Source organism: Loxodonta africana, chromosome X (assembly GCF_030014295.1).
Source record: "Loxodonta africana isolate mLoxAfr1 chromosome X, mLoxAfr1.hap2, whole genome shotgun sequence".
Lineage (NCBI taxonomy): Eukaryota > Metazoa > Chordata > Mammalia > Proboscidea > Elephantidae > Loxodonta > Loxodonta africana.
In genome coordinates, this window is record NC_087369.1 from 18279729 (window position 1) to 18292274 (window position 12546).

At 43.3% G+C, this 12546-nt stretch overlaps 1 protein-coding gene across 2 annotated transcripts in view; it reads left to right on the top strand.

The window, feature by feature from the left end:
• The window catches only part of TXLNG (taxilin gamma), a 59440-nt gene that overhangs the window by 30906 nt on the left and 15988 nt on the right, over positions 1-12546 (top strand). The window contains exons 4-8 of one of the 2 annotated variants that reach the window (XM_010595762.3): positions 1744-1914; positions 4987-5181; positions 7586-7705; positions 9221-9295; positions 12215-12307. In XM_010595762.3, coding sequence (XP_010594064.1) covers positions 1744-1914; positions 4987-5181; positions 7586-7705; positions 9221-9295; positions 12215-12307 — 654 coding nt within the window. The remainder of the gene's footprint in view (positions 1-1743; positions 1915-4986; positions 5182-7585; positions 7706-9220; positions 9296-12214; positions 12308-12546) is intronic. The other variant, XM_010595763.3, reaches the window with a different exon arrangement.

A 12546-nucleotide genomic window follows, 5' to 3' on the forward strand; every position in this document is an offset into this window, starting at 1 on the left:
CCCTCTGCTTTCTGTCTGTACGACTTTTCTATCTTTCTGTCTGCTCTTTCCTTAGACTTCACACATCATCAGAATCATCCTCTTTGCAAATACCCTCTTCCCCTCCGATCATCCACGCCACCTGCCTGGCAGAATGCCAAATCTGAGCATTGAAAGAATGCAGCCAGGTAGATGGAAGTGCAACCAGGCCTTCAGTGCTGGGTGGTGATCTTAATACATTTTTCAAAATCAGTTGCTGTGAGTCTGTCCTGACTAGTCACCCCCTCCACAGTTGCCTGTTACATACCTTTAATTACAATGCTCAGCTTCTCTCTACCGCTTTACATCTCTCCTAGCAAACGACCAGGCCCCGTATTTCTTAGAGGAAAGAAAAGCCTGTCAGCATCCCACCAGCAAATCTACAGATGAGTTGCATCTGCACCCATCTTCTGGGACTCTTACTTTTGTATTAGTAGTGGTGAGCTGGGTGCCTGGTATCTAGTAAGGTTCGGCATAGTATAATATCACCATGAGTGTATTGGGACAGTCTGAGCTGCCACACCAGTAATTTATCAACGCGACCACGAAAGAGTGCAATTAAAATAGGCAGCGTTTAGGTTTTCCCCATGATGCCATTTTGACTCATGCTCGGGGCTTTTTTACTTGGAGTGGGAAAGAGAGGTGGCATCACAGAGCTGGCAGGAAGTCACGGGTAACGCACACAGAACCTGCAGTCCATTTTCACCGTGGGGCAGCTCACAGTCCATGGGAAGTTAGGAAAGCCAACTTATACTTTCCTGCAAGGATTTCAATAATGGTTTGGTTTTTTAATTTGTGCTTTAGGTGAAAGTTTACAGCTCAAGTTAATTTCTCATATAAAAATTTATACACGTATGGTTATGGGACATTAGTTGCAGTCCCTATAATGTGATAACACACTCCCCCTTCCACCCCAGGACAGTAGTGGTGTTTTTAATAACTATAAGCAGATCGTGAGGATGCTTGATATGTTTTAATGGGCCACAAGATGTCACTCTTGCCCCTGACAGTGTGACTCATCATCATTTCCTTCTCCAGGAAAAGCTTTATTTGAAAGGTCAGTAAGGCTGCCATCTTATCTGTTAGTCTTGATTTAACCTTGAAATAGACTCATTTCTGCAAATCTGAAATTGCAGCCATTCCTCCCTCGTGAAGAACCCTGAGTGCTGCTGATCGAGTTCTCATTTCGATGAGTAGTTCAGAAAAGTAGCCTTTGTGTGTTTTTAGATGCTGTTGATTCCTAAAATGGTTTTCTAAGATACCAGTTTTTATTTTTATTGAGAAAATAGGTAATTTTGCTGACTGTTTCAGGAAGGTAGCCTTTGTGTGCTTTTAGATGGTGTTGATTCCAAAAACATTTTCCTAAAATACCCATTTTTGTTTCTAATGAGAAAATAGATAATTTTGCTGACTGTTTCAGGAAAGTAGCCTTTGTGTGTTTTCAGATGGTGTTGATTGCTAAAACGTTTTTCTAAAATACCAGTTTTTGTTTTTATTAAGAAAACAGAGATTGAGGTTTTTCCCCCTACCTGAAATCATTTGCCTGCTTTCCCATCTCCACTCAAAAAGAGAGGAGCAGGAAACGGGGGCCGAGCAGCAGCGACCAGGAACAACTTCAGTGAAATATCACATGACAGTTCTGGGCCCTTGGAAGCTTTGTTCGCCAGGTGGAACTCTGGAGGGTCTACCCCTGCTTCCTAAATGTAAAGTGCTGCTTTGTTCTAGCTGGAGGAGAGCAGGAACGCTCAGAAGCAAATGAAGATTCTGCAGAAGAAGCAAGCCCAGATCGTGAAGGAGAAAGTTCATTTGCAGAGTGAACACAGCAAGGCCATCTTGGCAAGAAGCAAACTCGAGTCTCTTTGCAGGGAACTTCAGCGTCACAATAAGACATTAAAGGTTGGTTGGTTTTGCACAGGGTGATGAACACAATGCCATTGAACTGTACTTGTGAAAAATGTTGAAATAGCAGATGTTTGGTTACATATATATTTACCACAATTAAAAAAAGGTCAGTCGGTTCATTTTTCTGTTTTTCACAAAGTAATTACTTAGCTGATTTTATAATCACCGCATATCTATTTGAAATCAGTCCTTGTCTCCACCTGCTTTAATGGGAATTAGCTGTGATGATGGCTGCTGGTTCATAAATCCCTGGGACATCTGTGCTGGGGCCCTGCGGGACAGAGTGCCTGGCTTTCTGTCTGCACGTGCTGAGGCCATGTGGGAGGTCGCCCTGAATCTGAGACCTCCTTTTAGTATGTAAGTTGTGGTTTTGCAGGCAAGGAAGAACTCGTTAATGGCCCACAGACTTGATCACAGGGATCTAGATGAGCTTGATGTTTGTGTCCCCAGCGCTCCTGCTGAGAGCCCTGGCTTAGGCAGCTCTGAGTGCTGGCTTTCTGCTGACCACTGACGTACTTGGTTACCATGCCTCCCTCAGATAAAGCATGAAAAGCTGAGCGGAAATGAGAAACTCGTAGCAACAGACCTGAGTCAGAGTGAATTTGAGAAGGGAAAACAGGTTGCTGAGCTCTTGTGTGAATGTGAACTGGCCGGGTTGCCGAACTCCCCCTGCTCACCCCCATCCCCCTTCAGTTGCTCAGTACTTTGAGAATAAGTACTTAAACTGTGGCTGCTTGGAAAAGGAAGAGGGAGCAGGTAACAGAAGATTCGTTGGTTGTCCACAGGGGAAGAAGGACAAAGACCAGAGACTTCCTGGCAAGACTGCTTCCTTCCAATAATGGGATCCGTCTTGTCCCGGTAGTGGCTAAGCAGGTGTACAGTTGGGCTGTGGTTTTGATTGAGTGGGCTTGCTGGTCAAATGCCCACCCCCCCCACCCCACGGCACCCCCCCCAGGGCCCTGGCGTATAGGCTCACTTAGGAAATGAATCCTCAGCTGTTCTGAGGAGCTGCTTTTTCTTTGCCTTTGAAAGCTTGGATTTAGATATGAATAAAAGCAGCTGGTATTTTTTCCATAGCAGATCAACATTTTGATTGGACTGATAACTGTCTAGAGGTAAAGGTCTTTGACACTTGTATCCTAGCAAGAGTTGAAAGTAAGTTTTTTTTTTTTTAAGTTTTATTGAGTTTTTGGTGGAAGTTTACACAGCAAGTTAGGTTCCCATTTGACAGTTTCCACACAGATTGTTCAGTGATGTTTATCATAATGTGTCAATATTCTTTGTGTTCAGTTTGTTTCCCTGACCTTTTGGTCTCATACTGATGGTTTGTAAGTAGGGCAACGATCTTACGGGTAATATCGTTTATTTTGTGTGCCACTCTGGTATCTCACTAAAAGGTGGTAGACTTGGTTCTAAGTTTAAAGAATGTCTCAGGGCAGTAGCCTCAGGGCATCCTCTGTTCTCTACTTTCCTAATTTGTCTGGCTTTTTTTTTCTTTTTTAATAAGAATTTGAGTTCTCCGGGTTTTTCTCCCATTCTATCCAGGATCAACTGTTGTGACCCCGGTCAGAGCAGTCAGTGGTGGTACCTGGGCACCATCTAGTTCTGGTCTCAGGGTAGATAACGTCGTGGCTGGTGTAGACTTGTTTCTTCTCTGAGCTTTTGGTTATATTCTTACTGTTTTTCTTCTAGCAAGTAGAGACCTGTAGTTGTGTCTTAGATGACCGCTCACAAGCTTTAAGACGCCAGATGCTACTGACTGCCATAGGATGAAGATCATGATTTTTGTGAACTGTGTTATGCCAATTTACTGAGTTGTTTGATGTGACTATGGTCCTAAGCCTTCAAACTCGGAAAACCAGTATTGGAAGGTGTTTGGTCATGTCTGAAGAGTGTCTGTATGTGTGTCTTCAATGAATATATGTGTCTGCAGCCACCTAATTGTACTTGCATGTACCTGTAGATACTTCTAAGGCACCCTGATGGTGCAGTGGTTAAAGAACTCGGCTGCATACCAGAAAGTCTGTGGTTCAAACCCACCAGCTCCTACGCATGACAAACATGTGGCAGTTTGCTTCTGTAAAGATTTGCAGCCTTGGAAACCCTTGGGGCAGTTCTACTCTGTCCTATAGGATCATTCTGATCTGTTCTTACCTGTACGTCCCCATATACCAGTTTACCTGTATCCATCCATATGTGCTTGAACACTCGTTTTTACTTTGGTTGTGCTGTGTTCACCAGGTCTACATTCGGTGCTACTTTCCCCATCACCAAAAATAACTAGCCTCTACAGTATAAAGTGTACTTTCCCCACATCATCGAATGACCATTGGTCACTCTCTATGTGCCTATTCTTGTCTTATAGAAGAAAAAAAAATTTTTTTTAATAGAAGAGGGATCATAAAATATTTGTCCTTATGTGCTTAACTTATTTCACTTAGTATTATGCCCTCCAGCTCCATCCATGTTATGTTTTCAGGACTTACCATTGTTCTTCATGGTTGTGTAGTGTTCCATTGTATGTATGTATGTACCACAATTTGCTTATCCATTCATCTTTTGACGGGCAGTTTGGTTGTGTCCATTTATTTGCTATTGTGAATAAAGCAGTAGTGAACATAGGTGTGGAAGAAGCTTTTTAAAATAAGTAATCCATTTGTCCCCCTCCCTCTAGGGAATGGTAGATGTGACCCAGAGAGTAAGCTCCAGTGGGGTTACATCGCTTCAGGCTGATCCAAGATGATGTCCTGTCTGGCCAGTGAGGAGAGTACTTGGGGAAATCATGTGGAGGGAGAAGCCTCTTTGATTTCAGTCTAATGAAGTGTGAGATGGTCTGCTAATACTTGTTTTCTAGCAGGACACCTTGCACCTCTCTGCGTATTGCTTAGTCTTAGGAGAGGGTGCTTGTTTTAAACTGAGAGCCTCTGGTCATAAACTAGGAGGAGGGATTGTAGTCAGAAACAACATGTCAGGGCTGCAGTAAATGACCCCACAGAGCAGGACTGTCTTTGTGAGCATCTCTTCTATGGGTTCGTACTATTAACAAACATTATTTTGGATAATAAGGAAGAAAATATACAGCAAGCACGAGAGGAAGAAGAAAGACGTAAAGAGGCAACGGCACATTTCCAAATGACGTTAAACGAAATTCAAGCCCAGCTGGAACAGCACGACGTACATAATGCCAAACTCCGTCAGGAAAACATTGAATTGGGGGAGAAGCTGAAGAAGCTCATTGAACAGTATGCACTGAGGGAAGAGGTAAAGACATTTTGTTTGTTTTTTATTTAGATGGCTACCATTACTAGCAAAAACTTTTTCCCGTTCTTTACTCATTGAACTCAACATTCCCAGGGTTTTGAGAACTTGGGTGTATGCACATTGGCATCAGGCAAGGGAAGGCCCAGGCACCCAGTGAACAGAGGGACCAATTCCTGGCCCAGCCGTTGGCAGGTTTGGATATATGAGGGGATTTCCAGTAGACATGTCTGCTACCTCTTGTCTTGCATGCATGTGATACCGGAAGGTTCCCTCATCCACTGAAGTAAAAAGTTTCCAAGCTAGTCTGAAACTTCAGAGGTGGCGTCTAGATTAAAAACAAATAGGTGATAACCTGCTTTTTGAAGTTCCTCACTTTTAGAGGCGCAGTGGGGCAGGGTTAGAGGCTCGAGTTTTCTAAATGGCGTGTCCCTTGCTTTTCAAGCTGGTAAAATGTGCTTTTGTGTGCGTTGTACCCCGTCCATAAACAGATTAAGATAGATGATTTAAAAAAAATTGTCACATGTCTGTGGGTTCGTTTACCTAGTTTTCAACTCAAACTTTAGATTATTTTTAGTTTTACATACAACCCTTTGAAAACCGAACTTTTTTTTTTTAAGTTTTTTAAATGACCCTCTCCACATTTACCTTTTTTTTTTTTTTTTTTAAATTTTTATTATGGAAAATTGCAAGTTGAAGTAAAAGTAGAGAGACCATGTCACCTCATCTGTATTCCCATCACCTCCCCCGGATCGTTCTGAAGCAAATCCAAGATGTTGCATTATTCCATTCATACTTGAGTGTGTGTATCTCAAAAAGATAAGGATTCTTTCTGAAGCATAACCACAGTGCCATTTTCACATCTAAAAAATTAACAATAATTATTTAAATATCTGGTCACTGTTCAGATTTCTCTATTGTCTCTGTTTAAAACTTGTTTTAATCAAGATCTGAATAAAGTCCATACGTTTCACTGGTTGATGTATCTCAGATCTCAAACATATCGGTTTCCTTCTCTCTTTTAGTTTTTTAGTTCTTGCAGTGCGTTTTTACTACAGAAGCTTTTTTTTTTGTCCTATGTAATGAACTTTATTAAATTATAAAGGCTGCAACTTCCTTAAAATGATCTTTTAGCTTTCTTGACAGTCTGTCTAATCGTCAGTGTAGCAGATATGGAAATGATATATGTTCCAACCATATTACCTGTAAGTTGTTTCATTTGAATATTCTAGAACGTTTTTTTTTGATCATACTATAATAATGATCCAATGCAGATAAAAACCGGGTCATCTTTTCTCTCCTCAGTCCATAGATTACCTTATTAACCCACCCAGTGCCGTCGGGTCGATTCCAACTCATAGCAACCCTATAGGACAGAGTAGAACTGCCCCGTAGTTTCCAAGGAGCGCCTGGTGGATTCGAACCGCCGACCCTTTGGTTAGCAGCCATAGCACTTAACCACTATAATACCACCAGGGTTTCCGATTACCTTATTATCAGCTAGTATTTCTGCCTCCTACATAGAGTATTGGAAACCCTGGTGGCGTAGTGGTTAAGTGCTATGGCTGCCAACCAAAGGCTCGGCGGTTCGAATCCACCAGGTGCTCCTTGGAAACTCTACGGGGCAGTTCTATTCTGTCCTATAGGGTCGTTATGAGTCGGAATCGACTTGACGGCGCTGGGTTTGGTTTTTAGTTTTGGTATATAGAGTACTGCAACAAGAGGAGTTAGTAGTTCTCCTTTTGAGAAGTGATGTTCTGATGACTTTACAGGACATAAATAACCACTTAACAATGTCGTTTGGAAATAATAATGACCAAACGTCCAGTGTGTGCCAGGCACCAAGCACCTTCCGTAGTTTTACAACTATGCAAGGTATGTGTGGGCATCCCCCTTGGCAGACAGGAAGCTGAGACTAAGCAAGGTGCATTTGCCCAGGGCCACACGCTGTGCCAGGGTTTGACCCCGGCCCATCCCTACCGTTGTATCGTGCTGCCTCCAGCTAAGAAATGTCAGAAAATTTAATGGGAAGAAAAAATATTTATCAATTATGTGTGTGATGAAAGGGTTTAATAGTTTAAGCTCCTTATTTGTCTTTTTCTTGATCCAGTTTTAGCCTTATTTTTGAGGTAGGGCAGAAATAGGAAATAAAAAGGTGGCGGCTGCCAAGGCCGTCGATGAGGATAGCCCACCTCCCACAGGGTGGCCCTGCAGGGCAGCATGGTTGCATGGTGATGTCAAGCAGACTCTTGTGCAAGCAGACAGACAGAAGGACCCAGTGTTTGTAGCTCTGGTGGTATAGGCAGGAATAGCCAGGCAAGCAGGGTATTGTATCTTGTGTTATGTCCCTTCCACACAGAGGTCCTTTGTTCACTAAGTGATGGAAGACATTTGCCTTTTCCCGTAGCATATCGACAAAGTGTTCAAACATAAGGAACTGCAGCAACAGCTCGTGGATGCCAAACTTCAGCAGACGACACAGCTCATCAAAGAAGCTGATGAAAAACATCAGAGAGAGAGAGAGTTTGTAAGTTGTTTCTGAAAAAAGTGATGGTTGTTGAAATTGTAACCAGAGCCATCAAAACCCTTTAAACTTACTCTGTATTTAATGGAGCATGTGGGTGCACTGTTTGATGTTCTGCTCTAGATCAAGGAGGAAGTGTGTGTGAGGAAAAATTCAGCTTTGTATTTCTAATAGTTTATTTAAAAAATGCACTGGAGTATTAGACCACATTAGTGGCAAGACCTGCACATGCTTGGTTTTTCTGTGCTTAGGATGTTTATTTCACTCCTTCAGTAATGGTCCCCAGGCTCAAGAATCGTGCCAGTTATTTGGCAAGTTAGATCTTGAGAGCTAGGGGCAATTAAATTTAACATGAAGCCTACCCTACACTGTTCCTCTGTATACTGTTACATTTTGCTTTTAAGCAAGTAGGCTGAAACTAGGTTCAACAATTTGTTTACTTACTCTGGTATAATTTTCTGATAAAATTTTAACAGAATTCCGTGTGCCCTAATCACTCAGCATTGTTCCCACAGTATATGCTCAGATTATATTGCCTGTCAGTTGTCAACACAGTGGAATCTCAGTGGGTATGTATACTCAACACGTGCAAATTCAACTCTGTGTGCTTAACCAACAAGATAATAAAAGTGAGACATGGCAATAAGAATGTGGACTCTTCCAACCAGCGTTTCACTCAGTAACCTAGGCCCTGAGGGGAGCATGGTAAGGAAGACAGTGCCCCAGTGACCCTCATGAGGGAGAGCATCTCTTGCTGAGTATAGGTCTAGGGTTTAGAGAGAGATTCTTTCCATAGCATGAGCCTTCTGTGCCAGCTGACAGCAGTACTCAGTGCTCAGCTGAAGAAATGTTTGCCATGTCCAACGTTGCAGTATAAATTATATATACAGCGCCTATATATTACGCACACACACGTGTTACATGTCTGTACTTTCTGGTTGGTTTAAGGACTTTTCAAGGCTAATTTGGACTGTGTGACTTCTCACATCAGGGACTGTATTTCACAGCTGCCAACTGTGCAGCTTCCCTATATATTTTCCTTGGAAACCCAGGGATATGAGTTAAAGCTCTGGTTCCTGCCGCCGGCTTTCTTAAAGTGATCAGAAACCGGATCTCTCTGCATTGCTTTGCCCTGTGCCCTTCCAGCCTCCTCATCTTGCCTCACATGGAGTGGAGGGCCTTCGAAACCATCCAGATAATGTCAAGATTCCTAGCTATGTTTTCTGCTAATAAAACCAGACACCTAATTGTTCTCACCCAAAACACAACAATTTAACCGTGAGTTTTGTAACCTTATAAGTTTCCAAGGTACTTTTTCCTACTTAAGCAGTAAAAGATGATTGCTGCCTTCCTAAGTGCTAACAAGGAGCAGACAGAAGATCTAGGTGATTGGCCGTTGATGTCACAGGGTATTTTATCCATAGAGCAGTGAGGACTCAGCTTAAGTCTGTGGTCATTTGACATAGTCATATTTCGTAATGACTATTAGTATTTTGCCAGAATGTTTCTGTTTTCTAGTTACTAAAAGAAGCAACTGAATCGAGGCACAAATATGAACAAATGAAACAGCAAGAAGTACAACTAAAACAGCAGGTAACTTGACGGCGGGGGCGGGGGAGGGGGAGTAGAATGTCTAAGGATCCTGTGTGGTGTGTTTGCTGGGTGTCTTGATTCCTGGCCAGAGCCAGCCAGAACTAGGAGCAGGTCACGTGTCCCTCTTGGAAGTCTCCTCTTTAGGGAGACCAGCTTGTCCCAGGAACCCCCTCCATCTCAGATAGACCAGGACATTGGTCACCCTCCCCTTCAATGCCCCCTTTCCATCAGCCCGGATAGCCCCTCCCTTTCTCAGTCTGTTTCCACATATAAGTTCGTTGTCAGCTCATTTCCAATTAAGGAAAAACTGATACATCTTCAGGTTTTAGTTCTTTTATATGAACTTGAGCCACATGAAATTGGTGATATTTGGCTTCTTTGACCTCGAAAATGGCAATTTCATACAGTGTAACCTAATACCTTCAGGATTTTGTGCTCTGAGCACATAATCTATTTAAAAAATGGTGAATCTCCCCCCGCCCCCCAGCTCCACCCCCAGGTGGAGCTGTGTCTGGTTGTGCTCTTTTAATTGGAGCCCTCCCTACTTTTCAAACGACCTTTTAGTGTGTGCTGTTCCAGTCTCTGTAGTTGCCTTGTGAGGAGTAAGGGGAGCAGATGCTGTCTCCTCACGAAAGAAAAGATAGAGGAAAGACTGGACTTCCCTGTCCTTACAGACAGGCGAGCTTAGGCTTTTGTCCCTAGAGCTCACCTCTTCTGAGTTAACTAGATTACATTGAAGAAGCCCTGGTGGCACAGTGGTTAAGCACCTGGCTGCTAACCGAAAGGTCGGTGGCTCAAACCCCCCAGCTGCTCCGAAGGAGAAAGATGTGGCAGTCTGCTTCTATAGAGATTACGGCCTCGGAAACCCTATGGGGCAATTTTATTCTGTCCTTACAGGGTCCCTATGAGTCGGAATAGACTTGATGGCAATCGGTTATGGGTAGGTTAACCATCGGACATGCTTTTTGTTGAAAAAAGTATTACTTACAAAAATAGTTGATTCTATAATGAGTTCCTTTAGCGTAAGGACTAAATAAAACATACTGTCTATCAAGACTGGCGTGGTCTTCAGGGTCCCCCCCCGAGTGCTGTTGTCTCTGGGAATGTTTACAAGGCATTGGTGGTAATTTTCTATAAAGCGAGCCTAACTTACAGTAAGAATTCAAGAGGAGTTAAATGTCAGAAATCTTTTGAACTTTCCACCACAAGTTATGATCTTGCCAGAATGCTTCTAGAAAATTTGAACTCCTTTCTTATTTGCTCTGTAAATTCAATTCACCATATAAATGGAGAAGAGAATCAATGTGGAGAAGGTATATAAAGTCTATACATGGCTTCGGAAGATGTTCTTGAATAGCTCCAGAGGAGCCTTTTACCACGCTCACGGTCCAGCTCAGGTTGTCATGGTGTTGTCCGTGAAACTTTTGTTACTGTCAGTCGTGTTCATCCGGAGTCGTCTTATCTAATCGTTATTTTGTTTCCTTTGCCGGCACCTCTTTTTCTCCACGCTACTTAAATGTGCTTGTCCTTCCTGAGCCAGTTTCATCCCCTGCTCTTACCGTGGTGTTCTGGATCATTTGCTGCTGATACCATGGTCTCACTGGTGTGTGGCGACCCACTGTTTGGTGACCCAGCCGCGTGTGTCCCGGTGGGATGGTCCTTGCCATTTCTGAGCTCTCAGTTGCGGCAGTCTCTACCTGGATGTTCCATCTGCGATACGAATGTACCTTGCGAAAAGTGCCATAACCTCTAACTTCCCTCGACTGCTACAGCTGCGCCCCTTGGGCCTACTGCCTGAGCACCACCATTGCACCAGGCCAGGAGCCTTGGAGCCATTGGCAGTGGGCGCCTCCTCTGCAGGCCGCCATACAGTCTCCTCCGCTTTGCCCCTACATCTCCGTTTCTGCTGCCATCGCCCTAGCCCGGACCCTCACTTCCTGCAGGCTTGGCTTGGCTGTCTCGTAGTTCTCTCTTCCAGCCTCGCGTCATGGGCCACTTGCTTTCTGTCTGTCTCCTCCTCCCACGTAGGGCAGGACTTGCTTCTCCTGCGCTTCCCGTGTGGCCCAGCCCGCCTGGCCACGGTGGGCTGTGCTCCTGATGCGTCGCTGCTGAAAGGCGGAAGCATTGTTTCTGCTTTTGTTCCGCCTCTGATGAGCTTTGATTCTCCTCTGCTTTTGGTCTGTGTATTGTGTGATCTTGGGCAACACACTGTTCCTCTGGGCCTCTGTTTCCTCATCCTGAAAATGTCATTAGGCATCTCTGAACGGTTCCCATCTGTTCTGGAATGCATTAATTCAGCCCATCCCGAGGCCTAGGCCAGGCCTCACCGACATGAAGCTTTCCCTAACTGTTCTCACCCCTCTTGGGCCTCCCTCACTTCCCTGAACTCCTGTTCCAAGGGGTTTGAGAAAAAGGTGACTCCTTCTTTTTCTCTTAACTAGATTCCCACGGAATTCTTTCTTTCCCAACCAAACCAGTTCTTTGGCTTCTGTTTTATTTTTCCTGCCTGTGTTAAGGAAAGAGATATCCTTGATACCAAGTTAAGAATTATGCACATGGTATTCTAAAAGAAAGATCTTTTTCCAAGGACAATTTTTTAAATGCAAGTGGGGGATAGTTCATAAAGCATATTATGGTTGTGTGAAATTTCGAGCCATACTGCTATACTTCAGCGTTTTATTATAATTGACGGAGCTAGGAAATGTCTGCAGTTTCAACACTTGCGTTGAAAGATGGTTACATCAGCAATAGTAAGTTTAAATGCATTTCAGCCATCTCTGGTGTTCAAGGATCGGGTGTGCCGTTGTTCTTATTTCTATCACTTATAACAGTGTTTAACCATATTGTGTTCTTTTGAACGCCTTTGGGGTTTTAAATTGCCTACCTGGAACTCAGAATATTTAATACTTTTTCCTGTAGCTTTCTCTTTATATGGATAAGTTTGAAGAATTCCAGACTACCATGGCAAAAAGCAATGAACTTTTTACAACCTTCAGGCAGGAAATGGAAAAGGTACTTGCATATTTTTAGTAGAATATTACATAAAAGCAGATTTATATAAGAAACGCTTTTAAGCATGATTACTGTGTGGGCGAGTGTATGTTATGATGCTGTCTCAATTTTCTCTTCTCTGGTCTTCCATTGGCATCTTCACACATCTTGCCCTCCGTGTACCCCACGTAGCTAATGACCCTTATGCTCTTGAAGTTCTATCTTTATTAAAGTTCCTCTGTGACATAAAATTTGTTAGA